The 17,560-nt window shown below is 39.7% G+C and overlaps 1 protein-coding gene across 3 annotated transcripts in view; it reads left to right on the forward strand.

Annotated features, from left to right (window-relative positions):
* DNAJC11 (DnaJ heat shock protein family (Hsp40) member C11) overlaps positions 1–17,560 on the forward strand; it is a 70,480-nt gene that overhangs the window by 8,571 nt on the left and 44,349 nt on the right. For all 3 annotated transcript variants that reach the window (XM_019976429.2, XM_070768280.1, XM_070768278.1), the window contains exon 2: positions 16,187–16,316. In XM_019976429.2, the coding sequence (XP_019831988.2) occupies positions 16,187–16,316 (130 nt within the window). The remainder of the gene's footprint in view (positions 1–16,186; positions 16,317–17,560) is intronic.

Genomic DNA, 17,560 nt, shown 5'->3' on the forward strand with positions numbered 1-17,560 from the left:
TAGAGGAATGTACTGGAAGCACTTTGATAATTTTCAGCTTGGTAAATCTCAACTTTCCCTTAGGAAAATTGCTTAAAGTCAGGGAGCAGAGGATGAGTGCAAATTCATAGCTGGGGCCCCGGTTTAAGCCAAGACCTGTGGAGACTCAGTTCAAGACTGGATGCCGTGAGAGAAGAGGAAGGAACGCCTTTCCCCGCAGGGCTTGTCCTTTTTCATCCGGCAGATATTGATCATCTTTCTCTTACGTTTCTTTATTGCGATGAGAAAAGGTTACATATTTATCATCTTTTGTACTAGCACCAGTAATGGTATTTGTAGAAAGCTTCAGATGGATTAGATTTATTTTTTAACAGTTCTTTTTCCTTTTGTCAGTTAAATAGAGCTGAATTTTTACCATAGGCATTGGTTAGTTTCTCTTGAAATCCTGTTCTATTTGAAATGCTAGGACAGTCTGTATCACACTTGAGGGTGAGTCCACCTACTTAGTAGCATTCTGTCAGTCAGTTGTGTTCAACTTTACCCTCAAGGCTCCTCTGTCCATAGGGTTCTTCCGGAGTGGGCTGCCATGCTCTCCTCCAGGGGATCTTCCCGACCCAGGGATCAAACCCACGTCTCCTGTGTCTCCTGCATTGACAGGTGGGTTCTTTACCATTGAGCCACCTGGGAAGTCCCATATACATTGTCAGGGTCTTTTATTTGTGGATGAACCCCCATGTGCAGGAACTTATTTCCAGAGCCTCCAAAGATGTCCCCATAAGTAAACAAAAAGAGTAGAAGACTGTGCTGAGCAGGGAAAGTGGCATCAGAAGAGGGTAGGGCCATGCGGAGGGCAGTTTTCTGGTCTTCTGAAGCTGCATACTGTGTGGGAACCTTCACACAAGCTAGTCTCTCTGTGTGATCAGAATCTACTCAACGACACCACATACTCTAGCGCCCTTTCTCTTCGTGAAGCGGCTCTCGCTCAGCACAAAGTACCCATGCTGTCTTGCTGTTAATTAGCTCTGAAATCTGCCTTTTCCTTTAAATTCTGTGAGCACAAAGTATCATAAAAAATTACAGCCTTTTATTAGCTGATGCAGTTTATTTCGATCAGATTGTCGTGGAGCATATGGGCAGTCATGAATCTCCAATTGCAGTAATTAGGCAGACTTCCCACAATCCAAAAGAACATAGTTTGTGGAGGTTTTGTTGCTGAGATACAGTAATATAGATATAGCCTGGAAGTTTGAGCTTGAAATTTATAGGCTTCAGCAATAAAAAGCCTGGTAGCTTTACTTTTTTAAATTTGTACTTATTTATTTATGGATCTTCGTTGCTGTGCAGGCTTTCTCTAGTTGTTACAAGCGGGAGGTTACTCTCTAGTTGTGGTGTACAGGCTTCTCATTGCAGTGGTTTCTCTTGTTGAGCATGGGCTCTAGAATGCACAGGCTCAGTAGTTGTGGCTCACAGGCTTAGTTACTCTGAGGCATGTGGAACCTTCCTGGACCAGGGATTGAACCTGTGTCCCCTGCATTAGCAGGTATATTCTTAACCACTGGACCACCAGGGAAGTCCAGCTTTACTTTTCTTAAAGTGAAGGTCTGAGGTATTGCTTAAGTTGTTGCTTGTATACTCTAACGGGTCTTCAAAGTATTGAATGAAATATCATTGTACTAGTTAGATGTGCTGTACACCGAACATTATTGGCTCTTAACTAGGGAGGGGCTGCACTTCCTAGTCCCCTGGTGGTTAAGTGCGGTCATATGACCAGCTCTAGCCAATGGCGTGAGTGGAAGGGATGTGTGTGCTGCTCAGGCTGGGGCACTTAAAGGGCAGGTGAGCCGGAGTCTTATGCTCTTCCCTCTGCCTCCATGATTGGCGGTGGTTCCAAAGGGTCTGTTTTGTCCACCTGGGACCTGAGGACATTGCCAAGCAGAGAACTAGCTGGCCCAAGATGGACATGTAGTGTGAGGGAGAAAAAAACTTTTGGAATCTGGGGGTTGTTTGTCACCGCAGTATCACCAACCCAGCAGTTCTCAAACTTTTTAATGTCAGGGCCTGTTTACATTCTTAAATTATTGAGGGCCCCAAAGAGCTTTTGTTTATGTGGCTTATAGCTATCAATATTTAACAATAAGACACAAAATGTACTTCTTATATTTCAGTATAAGCATGAGAAAAACTTATGGATTTCAAAATAACTATGTATTGGACAATAATGAGTTTGCAGGCAGAACGAAAGATAGTACACTGAGAATCAATTGAGGTGATCTCTGAAAACTTGTGTTTATAGCATAAAGCTACCACCTTACAAGCTTCTAGAAAGCAAGAAAGTGTACAAGTACACACTTCACTAACCATCAGAGCAGTGGTATCATCACACCTCATGTTACCTCAGGAAAATCTCACTGTGTGCTTATTGAGAGAGAAGGAGAAGGGGGCAACAGAGGATGAGACGGTTGGATGGCATCACTGATTCAATGGACATGAACTTGAGCAAACTGCGGGAGATGGTGAGGGACAGGGGAGCCTGGTGCGCTGCAGTCCATGGAGATACGACTTGGCGACTGCATAACAATGCTTATGAAAGGATGAGGAAAAGGCAGATAACACCTAAGTATTATTATGAAAATAGTTTTGACCTGTGGACCCCCTGAAAGGGTCTCAGGAACTCCTAGGGGCCCCACACCACACTTAAGAACCATTGATGTAGCCTGTCCAATGGATAGCCATACCAGTGTTCCCACATGCTGTAGCTGACTTTGCTAATTGAAGATAGGAAATAAAAGCAGAGTGACCGTATACTCTTTGACTCTGTGCTGTCACTTTGAATGCAGAGATGGTGTCTGTCACTAGAAATTAAAGTGAAAATGGAGCAGTGTCTTCTGTGCCTTAATTATCTAAGGGAAGCAAATACAATGAAATTGTTATCAGGAGACTTTTCTAAGCACGATACTATAGCAGAAATCAGAAAAGAGCATGGATAGGTTTGATTTTACAAAAATGAGAAACATCTCTAAAACTTTTTTTAAAGATTTAAAAGGAGTCTATATTTGGTACAGAATCACATTTCCAACATATATAAGGAACTCTTGGCTTTAAAAGGGGGGAAAAAAAATGAATACCCCAATAGGGAAACAATACAAAGGAAACAAGTAGAAGAAATCTGAAATGCAAATAAAGGATTGGAAAAATGTTCACCCTCACTTGTAAATTAACAAATGCAGGTTGAAACAAGGCTGTTTTTTGTTTGTTTGTTGTTTTGCTTTTTCTCTACCAGATTGGCGAAGTTTTTTTTTTTTTTTTTTTTTCCTTTTTAATGATAGTATTCAGCTCTGACAGATGAAAATCTGTTAGCCCACCCTGCCAGAAGACAGGAGGATTATTCCCTGGAGAAATTGAGCCAGAAAGACTCTGGAGCTTAGACATAGAGCATAGAGGGTGAGAGTGGCTCCCTAACAAAAGCAGGGAAACATAAGTGTTTGCACCCTGCGTGGTGAGGCTTCTAGCTTTTTTCCCCTTATTCCTGGGCTCTTCCCTGAAGGAACTAGCCTATAAAGAGAAAAGACTGCCAAATGAAACTTCTAGGTTCCCTTCCAGCCATTTCAGAAAGAACCTCATCAGATGACAAGGCCTGTTCACACATACAGAGCTTCCAAATAGCCTATTAGTGTCTTACTATGAAGTGTAAATCAACTGTCAAAGAACATCAGGTGTTTGAGGGAAGCCTCCAGAGGAATTCTGAGAGATCATGCTGACAGCAAGGAGAAACTAGAAGAAGCAGACAATGCAAGGAGTTTGGGAACTAGATTGCCTTCAGATAGATAAGATCCTGCATGTAAGAAATAACAGCAAGGTGATTCATCGAAAAGAAATACTACATAAAAAAAGAAGGAGTTCTTGGAACTTAAAAAGAAGATAACAAATAACTGGAAGTTAAAGATGAGGAAATACCCACAAAAGTAAATTTTAAAAATTGGAAGATCAAGTTTTTTAGGCGTTAAATAAAGTAAAATGAAGGAGAAGACATTATTAAACAATTAATATGAGAAAATTTTCTCAAAAGATGTGAGAATACAGGTAAAAAGGGCCAATCAGATAACTAACAGTGGATTGAGGAGTAAAAGACCCCCGTACTAAAGGAAATCATAGGTTAAAGAGGGTCCTGAAAGTTTCCAAACCAGGTTGCAAAGGATTGGATTGTTTCCAGCTTTTTAACTTGTAAGATACACACAAAATTCTGTGCAATTTTTTTGTTAGTCATTTTTAAGTATACAGTTCCGCAATGTTAAATGTTTACATATTGTTATGCACCTGCCACCGTTTACATCTCATACACTCTTCATTTTGCAGAACTCAAACTCTATCCCTATTAAACAGTAACTCCTGACCTCCCTTTCCACCAGCCTCTGACTACCGCCGTTCTACTTTATGTCTATGATTTTGACTACTTCTAGGTACCTTACGTAAGTAAACGTGTACAGTATTTCTCTTTCTGTGACTCGTTTATTTCATTTAGCATAATGTTCTCAGGGTTCATCCTTATTGCAGCACATGTCAGGATTTCCTGCCTTTTTAAGACTGAATAATATCCATTGTCTGTATATGCCACATTTTGCTTATCGATTTATCTGTTGATGGGCATTGGGCTGCTTCCATGTTTTAGCTGTTGTGAATAATGCTGCTCTGAATATAAGTGTACAAATATCTGTTCAAAACCTGCTTTCAGTTCTTTTGAGTATTTACCCAGACGTGGAATTTCTGGATTGTATGGTAAATCTGTTTTTAATGTTTTTGAGGAACTGCCATGTATTTCCCATAAAAGCTCTACCATCTTACATTCCCCCTAGCAGTGCACATGGGTTCCAGTTTCTCTGCATCTTTGCCAACACTTATTTTTTTCCTGTTTTTGTTTTGTTTTGAATGGTAGCCAGCCTAATGGGTATGGAGTGATGTCTCATTGTGGCTTTGACTTGTTTTTCCCTAGTGGTTAGTGATATTGAGCATCTTTTCGTATGCTTTTAGCCATTAATATATCTTCTTTGATGTATTAAGTCCTTAGTCATATTCGAATCAGATTTTTTTTTTGAGTTTTAGGAATTCTTTATATATGCTAGTTATTAATCTCTCATCATATATACCATCTGCAACTATTTTCTCCCATTCTTCAGATTTTTTCTACTTTCTTGATAGTATTCTTTGATTCACGAAAGTTCTTAATTTTGATGAAGTCCAGTTTCTCTCTCTTTCCTTTCTTTTGTTGCCTGTATCTCAGATGTCCAGTTCAGTTCAGTCGCTCAGTCGTGTCCGACTCTTTGCGACCCCATAAATCTCAGCACGCCAGGCCTCCCTGTCCATCACCAACTCCTGAAGTTCACTCAAACTCACATCCATCGAGTCGGTGATGCCATCCAGCCATCTCATCCTCTGTCGTCCCCTTTTCCTCCTGCCCCCAGTCCCTCCCAGCATCAGGGTCTTTTCCAATGAGTCAACTCTTCGCATGAGGTGGCCAAAGTACTGGAGTTTCAGCTTTAGCATCATTCCTTCCAAAGAACACCCAGGACTGATCTCCTTTAGAATGGACTGGTTGGATCTCCTTGCAGTCCAAGGGACGCTCAGGAGTCTTCTCCAACAGCACAGTTCAAAAGCATCAATTCTTCGGTGCTCCAGCTTTCTTCACAGTCCAACTCTCACATCCATACATGACCACTGGAAAAACCATAGCCTTGACTAGATGGGCCTTTGTTGGCAAAGTAATGTCTCTGCTTTTCAATATGCTGTCTAGGTTGGTCATAACTTTCCTTCCAAGGAGTAAGCATCTTTTAATTTCATGGTTGCAGTCACCATCTACAGTGATACGCAGGTCAGGAAGCAACAGTTAGAACTGGACATGGAACAACACACTGGTTCCAAATAGGAAAAGGAGTACATCAAGTTTGTATATTGTCACCCTGCTTATTGAACTTATATGCAGAGTACATCATGAGAAACACTGGGCTGGAAGAAGCACAAGCTGGAATCAAGATTGCCAGGAGAAATATCAGTAACCTCAGATATGCAGATGACACCACCCTTGTGGCAGAAAGTGAAGAGGAACTCAAAAGCCTCTTGATGAAAGTGAAAGAGGAGAGTGAAGAAGTTGGCTTAAAGCTCAACATTCAGAAAACGAAGATCATGGCATCTAGTCCCATCACTTCATGGCAAATAGATGGGGAAATAGTGTCAGACTTTATTTTTTTGGGCTCCAAAATCTTTGATGTTACATCTGAGAAATTGTCACCAAATCCAATGTCTTGAAGCTTTTGGTCTGTTTTCTTCTAAGAGTTTTAAAGTTTCAGCTCTTACGTTTAAATCTTTAATCAAGTTTGGGTGGATTAGCCAAAATTGTAGGATACAAAGTCAACATACAAAAATCGGTTGCATTAATTTTTTTATATGGTGTTAGGTAATGGTCTTCACTCTTCATGTGGATATTCTGTTATCCTGGTACCATTTGTTGACAAGCCTACCCCTTCCCTGTTGAGTAGTCTTGGCACAGTTGTCAAAAATAATTTGATCGTTTGTTTGAGGATTTACTTCTGGGCTCTCTGTTCTATTCTGTTGGTCTATATGTCTGTCTTTATGCCAGTATCGTTTTGGTAACTGTAGCTTTGTTGTAAATTTTGAAATAGGGAAGTATGAGTCCTCCATCTTTGTCTTTTTCCAAGACAAAGATGCTTTGGCTTTTGGGATCCCTCGAGATTCATGTGAATTTTAGAGTGGACTTTTCTGTTTCTGTAAAAAATGTCATTGGTATTTTAATAGAGCTTACATTGGTTTTGTTAGTTGCTTTGCATATTATTGACATTTTAGTAATATTGTTTTCCAATCCAAAGTTTTCCAGAGACACTTGACATAAAGTATCCTTTTCATTTCTGTATGTCATCTTTATGTCTTGTAAGCCTTTTTACCTCCCTGCTCATTCTTAAGTTTTGTTTGCTTGTTTTTTATGCTATTGTAGATGGGCCTGTTTTCCTCATTTCCTTTTCAGATGGTTTATTGTTCATGTATAGAAATGCAGCTAATTTTTGTGTGTTGCCTTTGTAGCTTGCAATTTTGCTGAACCCATTTGTCAGTTCTAACAAGGTTTTTGTGTATGTGGAATTTTTATAGAGTTTTCTATATATGATTGTATCATCTGTAAACAGATAATTTTACTTCTTCCTTTCCAATTTGGATATTTTTAATTTCTTTTTCTTACCTAATTGCTCTGGCTAGGACCTGCAGTAGTACTATGTTGAATAGAAGTGGTAAGAACAGACGTTTTTCCCTTTTTCCTGATCTTAGGGGAAAAACTTTCAGTCTTTTACCATTGAATATGATGTTAGCTTTGAGTTTTCTTCCTCAGTTTGTAAAAGCCTCTTAATGGTTTTTGTTTCTTTTAGTTTCCTTCTGTTTCTAGTTTGCTGAGTGTTTTTATCACAAGAGAGTATTGAGTTTTGTCAGCGCTTTTTCTGCATCTATTGAGATGATCGTATGGGGTTTCTTTGAATATGGTGTATTGTATTGATCAGTTTTCATACATGGAACTGTCATTTCATTCTAAGAATTAATACTGCTTGGTTGTAATGTTTATCCTTTTAATATGCTGCTGAACGCTCCTGGTATACTGTTGAGGATTTTTACATCACTGTTCATAAAGGATTCTGGTCTGTAGATTTTTTTCTTTTTTGTGGAGTCTTTGTTTGCCTTTGGCATCAGGGTAATAGTGGCCTCATAGCATGAGTTTGGAAGTGTCCCCTCCTCTTCAATATTTTGGAATAGTTGAAGATTGCTATTAGTTCTTTAAATGTCTGGAAGAATTCACCAGTGAATCCATCAGGTCCAGGGCATTTCTTTGTCAAGAGGTTTTGATTGTTAATTCAGTCTCCTTGGCTTCCCTTGTGGCTCAGCTGGTAAAGAATCTGCCTGCAATGTGGGGGATCTGGGTTCGATCCCTTTGTTGGGAAGATCCCCTGGAGAAGGGAAAGGCTACCTACATCAGTATTCTGGCCTGGAGAATTCCATGAATATGACTGAGCGACTTTCACTTTCAATCTCTTTATTAGTCATGGGTCTATGCAGATTTTCTACTTCATCATGATTTGATCGGTAGGTTTTGTATTTCTAGTAATTTGTCCATTTCATCTGTTTTCATTTTTTTTGGTGTACAGTTATTCATAGTGCTCTCTTATGAACTATTTTCTATTTCTATAGAATGAATAGTAATAGCTCCACTTTCATTTCATAGTCATTGGAATCTTCTCTCTTTTTTGCCTTCAGTCTAGCCAAAGGTTTGTTGATTTTTGTAATCTTTCTGAATAACCAACTTTCATTTTATTTCTATTGCATATCCATTCTTTATTTCATTTATCCCTGCTCTAATCTTTATGATTTCCTTCTGCCATTTTTGATTTTAGCTTTTCTTTTTCTCTCGTTTTTTCCTTTTATTGTTTAAATTTATTTTTATTAGAGTATAGTTGATTTTGTTGTTTGTTGTTTAGTTTTTGAGTTGTGTCTGACTCCTTTGCAACCCCACGGACCGTAGCCTGCCAGGCTCCTCTGTCAATGGATTTTCCAGGCAAGAATATTGGAGTGGGTTAACATTCCTTCTCCAGGGATCCTCCTTACCCGGGGATAGAACCCACATCTGCTGCAAGTCTCCTGCACTGCAGGCAGATTCTTTACCGCTAAGCCACCAGGGAAGCCCATAGTTGATTTACAGTGCTGTATTTGTTTCTGCTGTACGGCAAAGTGGATCAGTCATACATACGCACATATTCACCCTTCTTTTTAGATTCTATTCCCATATAGGTCATTATAGAGTATTGAATAGAGTTCCCTGTGCTATACAATAGGTTCTTTTTAGCTATCTATTTTACATATAGAAGTGTGTTTGGTAGAAAGTGAAGAGGAACTAAAGAGCCTCTTGATGAGGGTGAAAGAGGAGAGTGAAAAAGCTGACTTGAAATTCCACATTCAAAAAACTAAGATCATGGTGTCTGATTTCATGACAAATAGAAGGGGGAAAAGTGGAAGCAATGACAAATTTTATTTTCTCGGGCTCCAAAATCACTGTGAATGCCAACTGCAGTCATGAAATTAAACAAAACTTGTTCCTTGGAAGGAAAATGATGACAAACCTAGACAGCGTGTTAAAAAGCAGAACATCACTTTGTCTACGAAGGTCCATATATTAAACCTATGGTTTTTCCAGTAGTCATGTATGGATGTGAAAGTTTGACCATAAAGAAGGCTGGGTGCTGAAGAATTGATGCCTTCAAACTGTGGTGTTGGAGAAGACTCCCTTGGACAGCAGGGAGATCAAACTTTCAATCCTAAAGAAAACCAACTCTGAATATTCACTGGAAGGACTGATGCTGAAACTGAAGTTTATAGTTATTCTGTCTTCTTGCTGCACTGAACCTTTTATTATTATTGGGTGTCTTTCTTTGTGTCTTGTAACCTTTTCTGATTTCACGTCTGTATTATCTGGTATTAATAGCTTTGCTCTCTTATGGTCACTACAGTGGTTGCAAGGAATGTCTGTTTCCATCCTTCAGCTCTCTACCTGTTTGTTTTGGCTCTCAGTTGAGCCTCTCATTGGTAGTATACAGGTGGTCATGTGGTGTTTTTATCTGTTCTGCCGGTCTTTGTCTTTGATTAGAGAGTTTAATCTATTGATGTTTAAAGTAATTACTTATAAGAAGGAATATTTTTGCTACTTGTTTTCTGTGCACTGTTTTGGTGGTTTTGTTTTTTTTTGTCTCATGTCCCACATTATTATCTTTTGTGTTAAGCTGATTTTTTGTAGTGAAATTTTTATTTTATTTTATTTTTTATTTTTAAACTTTACAATATTGTATTAGTTTTGCCAAATATCGAAATGAATCCACCACAGGTATACCTGTGTTCCCCATCCTGAACCCTCCTCCCTCCTCCCTCCCCATACCCTCCCTCTGGGTCATCCCAGTGCACCAGCCCCAAGCATCCAGTATCGTGCATCGAACCTGGACTGGTGACTCGTTTCATACATGATATTATACATGTTTCAATGCCATTCTCCCAAATCTCCCCACCCTCTCCCTCTCCCACAGAGTCCATAAGACTGATCTATACATCAGTGTCTCTTTTGCTGTCTCGTACACAGGGTTATTGTTACCATCTTTCTAAATTCCATATATATGCGTTAGTATACTGTATTGGTGTTTTTCTTTCTGGCTTACTTCACTCTGTATAATAGGCTCCAGTTTCATCCATCTCATTAGAACTGATTCAAATGTATTCTTTTTAATGGCTGGGTAATACTCCATTGTGTATATGTACCACAGCTTTCTTATCCATTCATCTGCTGATGGACATCTAGGTTGCTTCCGTGTCCTGGCTATTATAAACAGTGCTGCGATGAACATTGGGGTACACGTGTCTGTTTCCCTTCTGGTTTCCTCAGTGTGTATGCCCAGCAGTGGGTTTGCTGGATTTTAATTCACCTCTCATATCCTTTCATGTATATGCTATAACGGTTTCCTTTGTGGTCACATTTAACTCCTTAGATTACATTTAACATCCTAAAGTTGTAATACTCTAATTTGAACTTATTCCAGTTTAACTTGAATAATGTACCAAAAATTTATTTTGCAACTCTATGCTACCTCTTTCAGTTATTGATGTCATAAAATTACATTTTTACATATTGTGTGTCTAAAAAATAAACTAGGGATTATTTTTTTTAGAATGCATTAGTCTCTTAAATTATGTAGAAACAAAACATGAAGTTATAAGCTGGAGCTACAATAAGACTACCTTTTAGATTAATCTTTTTTTTTTAATGTCTGAAATCATTGAGAAGACAAGATACGGAGTTACAAATCATTTTTATAATAATACTAGCTTTTATAATTGCCCGTGTATTTCCTTTTCTGAGATCTTAATTTCTTCATGTGGCTTTGAGTTACTGTCTGGTATCCTTTCATTTCACCAGGCAGGTCCAGTGTCTCACAGTAAAGGTCAAGGTTCGTTTTTCCACATGTGAATATTCCTTTCTTCTATCGTCATTTATTGAAGAACTGTCTTTTCCGCTTTGCATTATTGCAAAGCCTGACCACATACATGGGGGTCTGTTTGTGGACTCACGTCTGGTCCACTGGTTTGTGTATGTCTGTTCTTTTACTGGTAGCACGCTGTCTTGATTACCAGAGCAGTGTTAAAGTCCAGTATTGTGAGTCCTCCAGTTCTTCCTCAAAGTTATTTTGGTTAGTAAAATAACTGGAAAGTAAAATTTCTTCTTGCTCCATATTGTTTTTCCATATAAATTTTAGAATTATCTTGTCAGTTTCTACCCAAAAAAAAAGCCTACTGGAATTCTGATTGGATTGCGTACTGGAATTCTGATTGGAGTGCATTGAATCTGTAGGGGGAAATTTGACGTCTGAATGATACTGAATCTTCTGGTACATGAAGGTAGCTTATTGTGCCGTTATTTTCGGCCTTGTGTCATTTCTGTCACAGTGCATTGTAGCTTTCACTGTACGGGTCATAAGTGTATCCCTAAGTAGTTCATGTTTGTCAGTGATACCAAGTCTCAGTTTTTAATATATAGAAATAAATTGATGTTTATTGATCCTGTATCCCATGACCTTGCTAAAATCACTTAGTAGGTTTTCTGATAGACTCTTTATGATTTTCTACATAGACGACATCTGCACAAATAGAGACATTTTAACTTTTTACTATGTTTGTCTTGAATTTCTTTTTTGTGCTTTATTGCGTTTTTGTATCATACAGCATCTAATCCAACAGTTTTAAAAGACCACTAAACTCTACAGGTCTCTAGGGATCTTTTCACTATGAATTTTATGATATATAAAGATTGAATTTATATTAGATTTACTTTCCATTAAAATTATAACTAGATAATTGAGATGATGAAACTTTTCAGACTTACAGCATGATACATCACTTAATTTTATATACAATTTTAGGAATAAGTACATAATTTGAGGTATCATTTTTAATGTTATCACATATTTTGAAATGATATCAGCATTTTTATTTTATTCATTTTTTGGTCATGCCAAGTGACATGTGTGATCTTAGTTCTCCAATTAGAGGTTGAACCCATGCCCCCTGCGTTGGAAACACAGAGTCTTAACCACTGGACCACCAGGGAAGTCCTGATATCTGTATTTTTATGATAGTGAAAGAGTTTATCATTTATGAAATATCGAACCAGTGACCTTAGCTATTCAGTTATGATAAAAGGCTCAATCTAACCTTTTATTGAATGTGATATTTATTAAAAATGAAACTTCTTGTTTCTATTACTTAATCAATAGCACGTTAAGCCATTTATTAGTATGACTAAAGAAGGTATTGCGAACTAGGTACTCTATTCCCTTGTCTTCTAGTTTACTTTTTACAACCAGGAAATAGCAGTGTAACCTAAAGTCAGTCAAATCTGTCTAATCCTGCACTTGTAATTTTTATGAGATGCTGGAAAGAACAATTAAAATTTGCAGAAAGGGACTAATTCATTTTGGTTCCTCAGGAAGGAACAAGCTCCTTTTACATCATCACATAAGTAAACCTATCTGGAAAAGACATTGAATTTGCCATTGGTTAGCTGTTCTTTATTTGCTTAAAACATTGAAGCTTGGTGCAAGTGGCATCTTGGTAAGTGTGGCAAGGAATGTGTTGTATAATTAGTTGACATAAGTATAGAAAGAGGCTTACGGTGGGAAAAAGGGGAACCGCAGAGATGGGAGCATTGAGGCCCCTGTCTTCCGTGGAGTCTTGTTTTGTTTGGGGCCACACTGCAGGCAGGGCATGCAGGATCTTAGTTCCTTGACCAGGGATCAAACCCAAGCCCCCTGCAGTAGAAGCCCAGAGTCTTATCCACTGGACCACCAGGGAAGTCCCTGGAGTCTTGTGTTCTTATTGAAATAGAACATTTGCATAGAAGAGTCTGCATCATGGGCATGCAGCTCAGTAAATTTTCACAGACGTGGGCCACTTCATGAATGAATGCTCCTGTCATCTTCCCACAAGGGCTGTCATTATCCCAGTTTCCCTATTCCTGCTGCCAAAAGGGTATCAAAGCTGAATTGTGGCATTAATGACAGCTATAATGATTAAATTCCTCTCACATGCAAGGCACTGTTAAGAGCTTGTACACATACTATTTACTCCTCAAAATAGGTGTGAGAGAGGTACTGTTGTCTATAGTGTGAAGAAAAGATTTTAGAAGAGCTATAGAGAATAGGTTGTTGCCATGTACCATAAGAAGCACTGTGATCACTGTCTCATTTTATTCCCATACCACCCCTGAGCACGGTTGTCATCTGCTCTAGCAGGTGAGAAAGCCAAGGGTCAGAAAATTCATTTGCCTGAAGCCTCTGTTCTTAAGGGCTTCCCTGGTGGCTCGGTGGTAAAGAATCTACCTGCTAATGTAGGAGACACAAGTTCAGTCTCTGGGTTGGGAAGATCCCCTGGAGAAGGAAATGGCTGCCCACTCCAGTATTCTTGCCTGAAGAATCCCATGGGCAAAGGAGCCTGGCGAGCTACAGTCCATGGGATTCCAAGAGTCGGACTTGACTTAGTGACTCAACAACAACAACGGAAGCACTCATTACTCCTGGAATTGGAAGATACTGAAAAACGGTGGAAATTACAGAAAAACTCAGTTCGACGTCTTCCCTTGTAACCCTGATGCCTTGATTCGTCACACCCCTGTGACTGCTTCCCTGTGTTCCGGGGCCCAGACCTCCCGTCCTTCCTCAGCATCCTCACTGTGGACCTGGTCCCATCCTCCACCTGGAGGGCTGGCTTTTCAGGACCCTCTGGCATGTTGTCAGTGACCCAGAATTTGCTTTTGTTGTCAAAATGGTGGAGTTGCCTCCCCAAAAAATATGTTCTTGACAAATCACCTGGACAACCTAGATGTCCATCAACAGATGAATGGATAAAGAAGATGTGATAGATATATGCAATGGAATATTACTCAGCCATGAAAAGGAACAAAATGAAGTCATTTGTAGAGATATGGATGAATTTAGGGACTCATACAGAACAAACTAAGTCAGAAAGAGGGAAAAAAAGTCATATATTACTGCATATATATGGAATCTAGGAGAAATGGTACTGATGAACCTATTTGCAGAGCAGGAACAGAGACGCAGACAGAGAACAGACTTGTGGAAAGGGAGGAGGGGATGGTACAGATGGGGAGAGAAGCACTGACGTGTATATACATTACCGTGTGTTAAATAGATAACTAGCAAGAAGCTGCTGTATAGCACTGGGAGCTTAGCTCGATGATGGCTGAGAGGGGTGGGATGGGGTGTAGGTGGAAGGGAGGCTCAAGAGGGAGGGGACATATGTATATACGTATGGATATGGGAGTTGGACCATAAGGCTGAGCGATAAAGAATTGATGCTTTCAAATTGTGGTGCTGGAGAAAATTCTGGAGAGTCCCTTGGACTGCAAGATCAGACCAGTCAATCCTAAAGGAAATCAACCCTGAATATTCATTGCAAGGACTGGTGCTGAAGCTGAACCTCCAATATTTTGGCCATCTGATGCGAAGAGCCATCTCACTGGAAAAGACGCTGATGCTGGGAAAGATTAAGGGCAGGAGGAGAAGGGGGGGAGCAGAGGATGAGATGGTTAGATAGCATCACCAACTCAATGGTTATGAATATGAGCAAACTTCGGGAGACAGAGAAGGATAGGGAAGCCTGGCATGCTGCAGTACATGGGGTCGAAAATAGTCCAGCAAGACGTAGCAACTAAAGAACAACATAGCTGATTCATGTTGCTGTATAGCAGAAACTGACACAGTGTTGTAATGCAATTATATTCCAATTAAAAACAAATCATTTGACAAAGCTACACATTTGGTATCACCTATGATAGACTAAAAAGGTCCTGGAGGTTGATATAAAATCAGACATTGTACTTTCCCAGAGTACACCTGAGGGCCCAGCCAGCGAGGTGGCGCAAGAGATGGCATGGTGTTTGTAGAGCCTCCAGTGAAGCCTCTTTCTGAGAAGTTCTTGGTGGCTGTGAGGCAGGCAGAGTACAAAGTGGATTTCTGTCAGCCCTCCTCCTCCCTCCCTTCTGCGTTGTTAAAACACACCCAGAGCCCGCCTGTACTCTGTGTCATCTGTGCTCTTCTAATGGCACCTTCTCCCCTCAAACTGATTACTTATAAGATTGGAGAGGGACTTCCCTGGTGGTCCAGTGGCTAAGACTCTGTGCTCCCAGTGCAGAGGAAAGGGAAAGTATTAGTCACTCAGTCATGTCCAACTCTTTGTGATCCCATGCACTGTAGCCCTCCAGGCTCCTCTGTCCATGGAATTCTCCAGGCAAGACTACTGGAGTGGGAGCCATTCCCTTCTCCAGGGGATCTTCCTGACCCAGGAATTGAACCCGGGTCACAGGGCAGGGGGCCCAGGTTCAATTCCTGGTCAGGGAACTAGATCCCACATGCCGCCACAAAGATCAAAGTTTCCAGTGCTACAACTAAGACCTGGGGCAGCCAATAAATAAATGAGAAGGAGTTGGAGGGTTGTGTGTGTTGAGCCTTTGGGTGCTCTGGGTGGGGAGGCTTGTTTTTACTACAGATAGGGAAGCATTTCTGCCTGCCTTGTGTGCTTGCTTTTAGAATTAGCGGTTGAATAGAAAGGTGTTCATTTGACAATTTGATGTCTTTGATTTTTTAAAGGATGAATATTCACTGAGTTTCCTTTGTCTGAAGACTGAGTACATGCATGGCATTTCTTTCTAATGGTTTATAGCTCTTCTCCCCCTTCTGAACAGTCTCTGTTGAGAATACCTTGGCACGATCGACTTTGAATGACTTGGGTTAAATAGCAAGCAGGTCTCTGTGACGATTCTCATTTCCACTCAGAGTGCAGAGAACCAGGGTGGGGACACATGCTTTCATTCTCTCTGATAGCAGCAGTTCCCAGCAAAACACAGTTGCTTTCGATGTACATAATTGATCACTTTATTAACTGGAAAAAAGAGGCCTTATTGAAGTAATAAAGCATAACTTCATTATATCCTGCATGTAGACAGCAGACGTGTTGGAACGTGGCTGATAGCTTCCCATTTCAAGGCTGATTCTGATCATGATAATATTTAAGTCACATCGACTGTCTTCTAATTGGATTTTTCTTCCTGCAGGCCTCTTGCGAAGAGCTAAAAGCGGCCTACCGGCGGCTGTGCATGCTTTACCACCCGGACAAGCACAGAGACCCAGAGCTCAAATCGCAGGCCGAGCGGCTGTTTAACCTCGTTCACCAGGCTTATGAAGGTCAGTGTGGCGCTTGGCTCTGTAGGAGCACCAGTGTAGAAACAGCAGTGTCTTGTAGCAGACACTCGATTTTTAAGAGGTTTGATTTGTAGAGGATAGAAAAAGAGAGTCCTTCGAGGTACATAAAAGAGGCAGTTAGTTTAGTGCTTTTTACTGACGGGGTCCTTTGAAAGAGTAGTATTTTGCTTTGGAAATCAATATGTGTCCAGTAAATAGAAAATGAGACCGCAGGTGAAGTAATAGTCCCGGATCTGAATTCTAGGGGAATACTCCAGTTTTAAATCGTTTCCTCGTTTTCTCCTAAAGGGAACTCTTAAACGTGAAAGGCTGATCGCTACAGACAAGCTTACTTTGTTCTCTCTTTTCTTTTGAGAAGATACAAAGAACATTTTTTCCATCTGAAAGTGATTTTCTTGGTTCTGTAGCATTCAGTTAAGGAAAGGTTCTAACAAAAGGAAGAAAATGATGTTAAAAAGCATAATAGGAAATAGAATCAAATAATTCAGATTTTTATACTTACCTCATACATTTCAGAAAGAAAAGTGTATAATATATTTGCTTATGAAATAGTAAAATCACTCGTAGGTACAGTTTCAGTTTGAGAGGATGAGACAGTTCTAGTAGATTGTGGCAATGGTTATACAACATAGTGATATATTTAACACCAGTGAATTGTGCACTTACACATGGTTTAAATGATCAGTTTTATGTTGTGTATATTATAACCACAATTTTTAAAATTAAAGTTAAAACAATGTGAACTTACTCTTAGGATATATGTCAAGTAAAGTCAGTTATTCATTCCAGAGCCACTTGGTGATTTGCTCCTTAATTAAACAGACCAAAAATTAGATTTTCTTTATGAAATAAAGATTTCTCATTGTGGACATAAAAGCACTTTGCTGTATTTCACTATGGTTTTACTAAAAAGTTAGATTTTAATGACCAGTAAAACTGAGACTGTGGCACACAGGTGTGTATAATCAGCCTGTGTCTTCACCAGATGTAACTGTTCGGGCTATTTGTCTGGTCTGAATATAGCGTGTTCCTTTTCTTGTATTTGGTTGTTTGAATTACCCTCATAGCTGGACTGTGTTGTTTTGGAGATTTGGGGAAGAGTTAGCAGAAAAGCCTACCAATGCTTGTGAACATGTTGTAGCAGCAGGCCTGGCCCAAGTATTTGGCCTGAAGGGAGACTGAGGTGGTGAATAAATAATTCCTTCTTAACTCCTAGAGATCAGCTC

Source organism: Bos indicus, chromosome 16, assembly GCF_029378745.1.
Source record: "Bos indicus isolate NIAB-ARS_2022 breed Sahiwal x Tharparkar chromosome 16, NIAB-ARS_B.indTharparkar_mat_pri_1.0, whole genome shotgun sequence".
NCBI lineage: Eukaryota > Metazoa > Chordata > Mammalia > Artiodactyla > Bovidae > Bos > Bos indicus.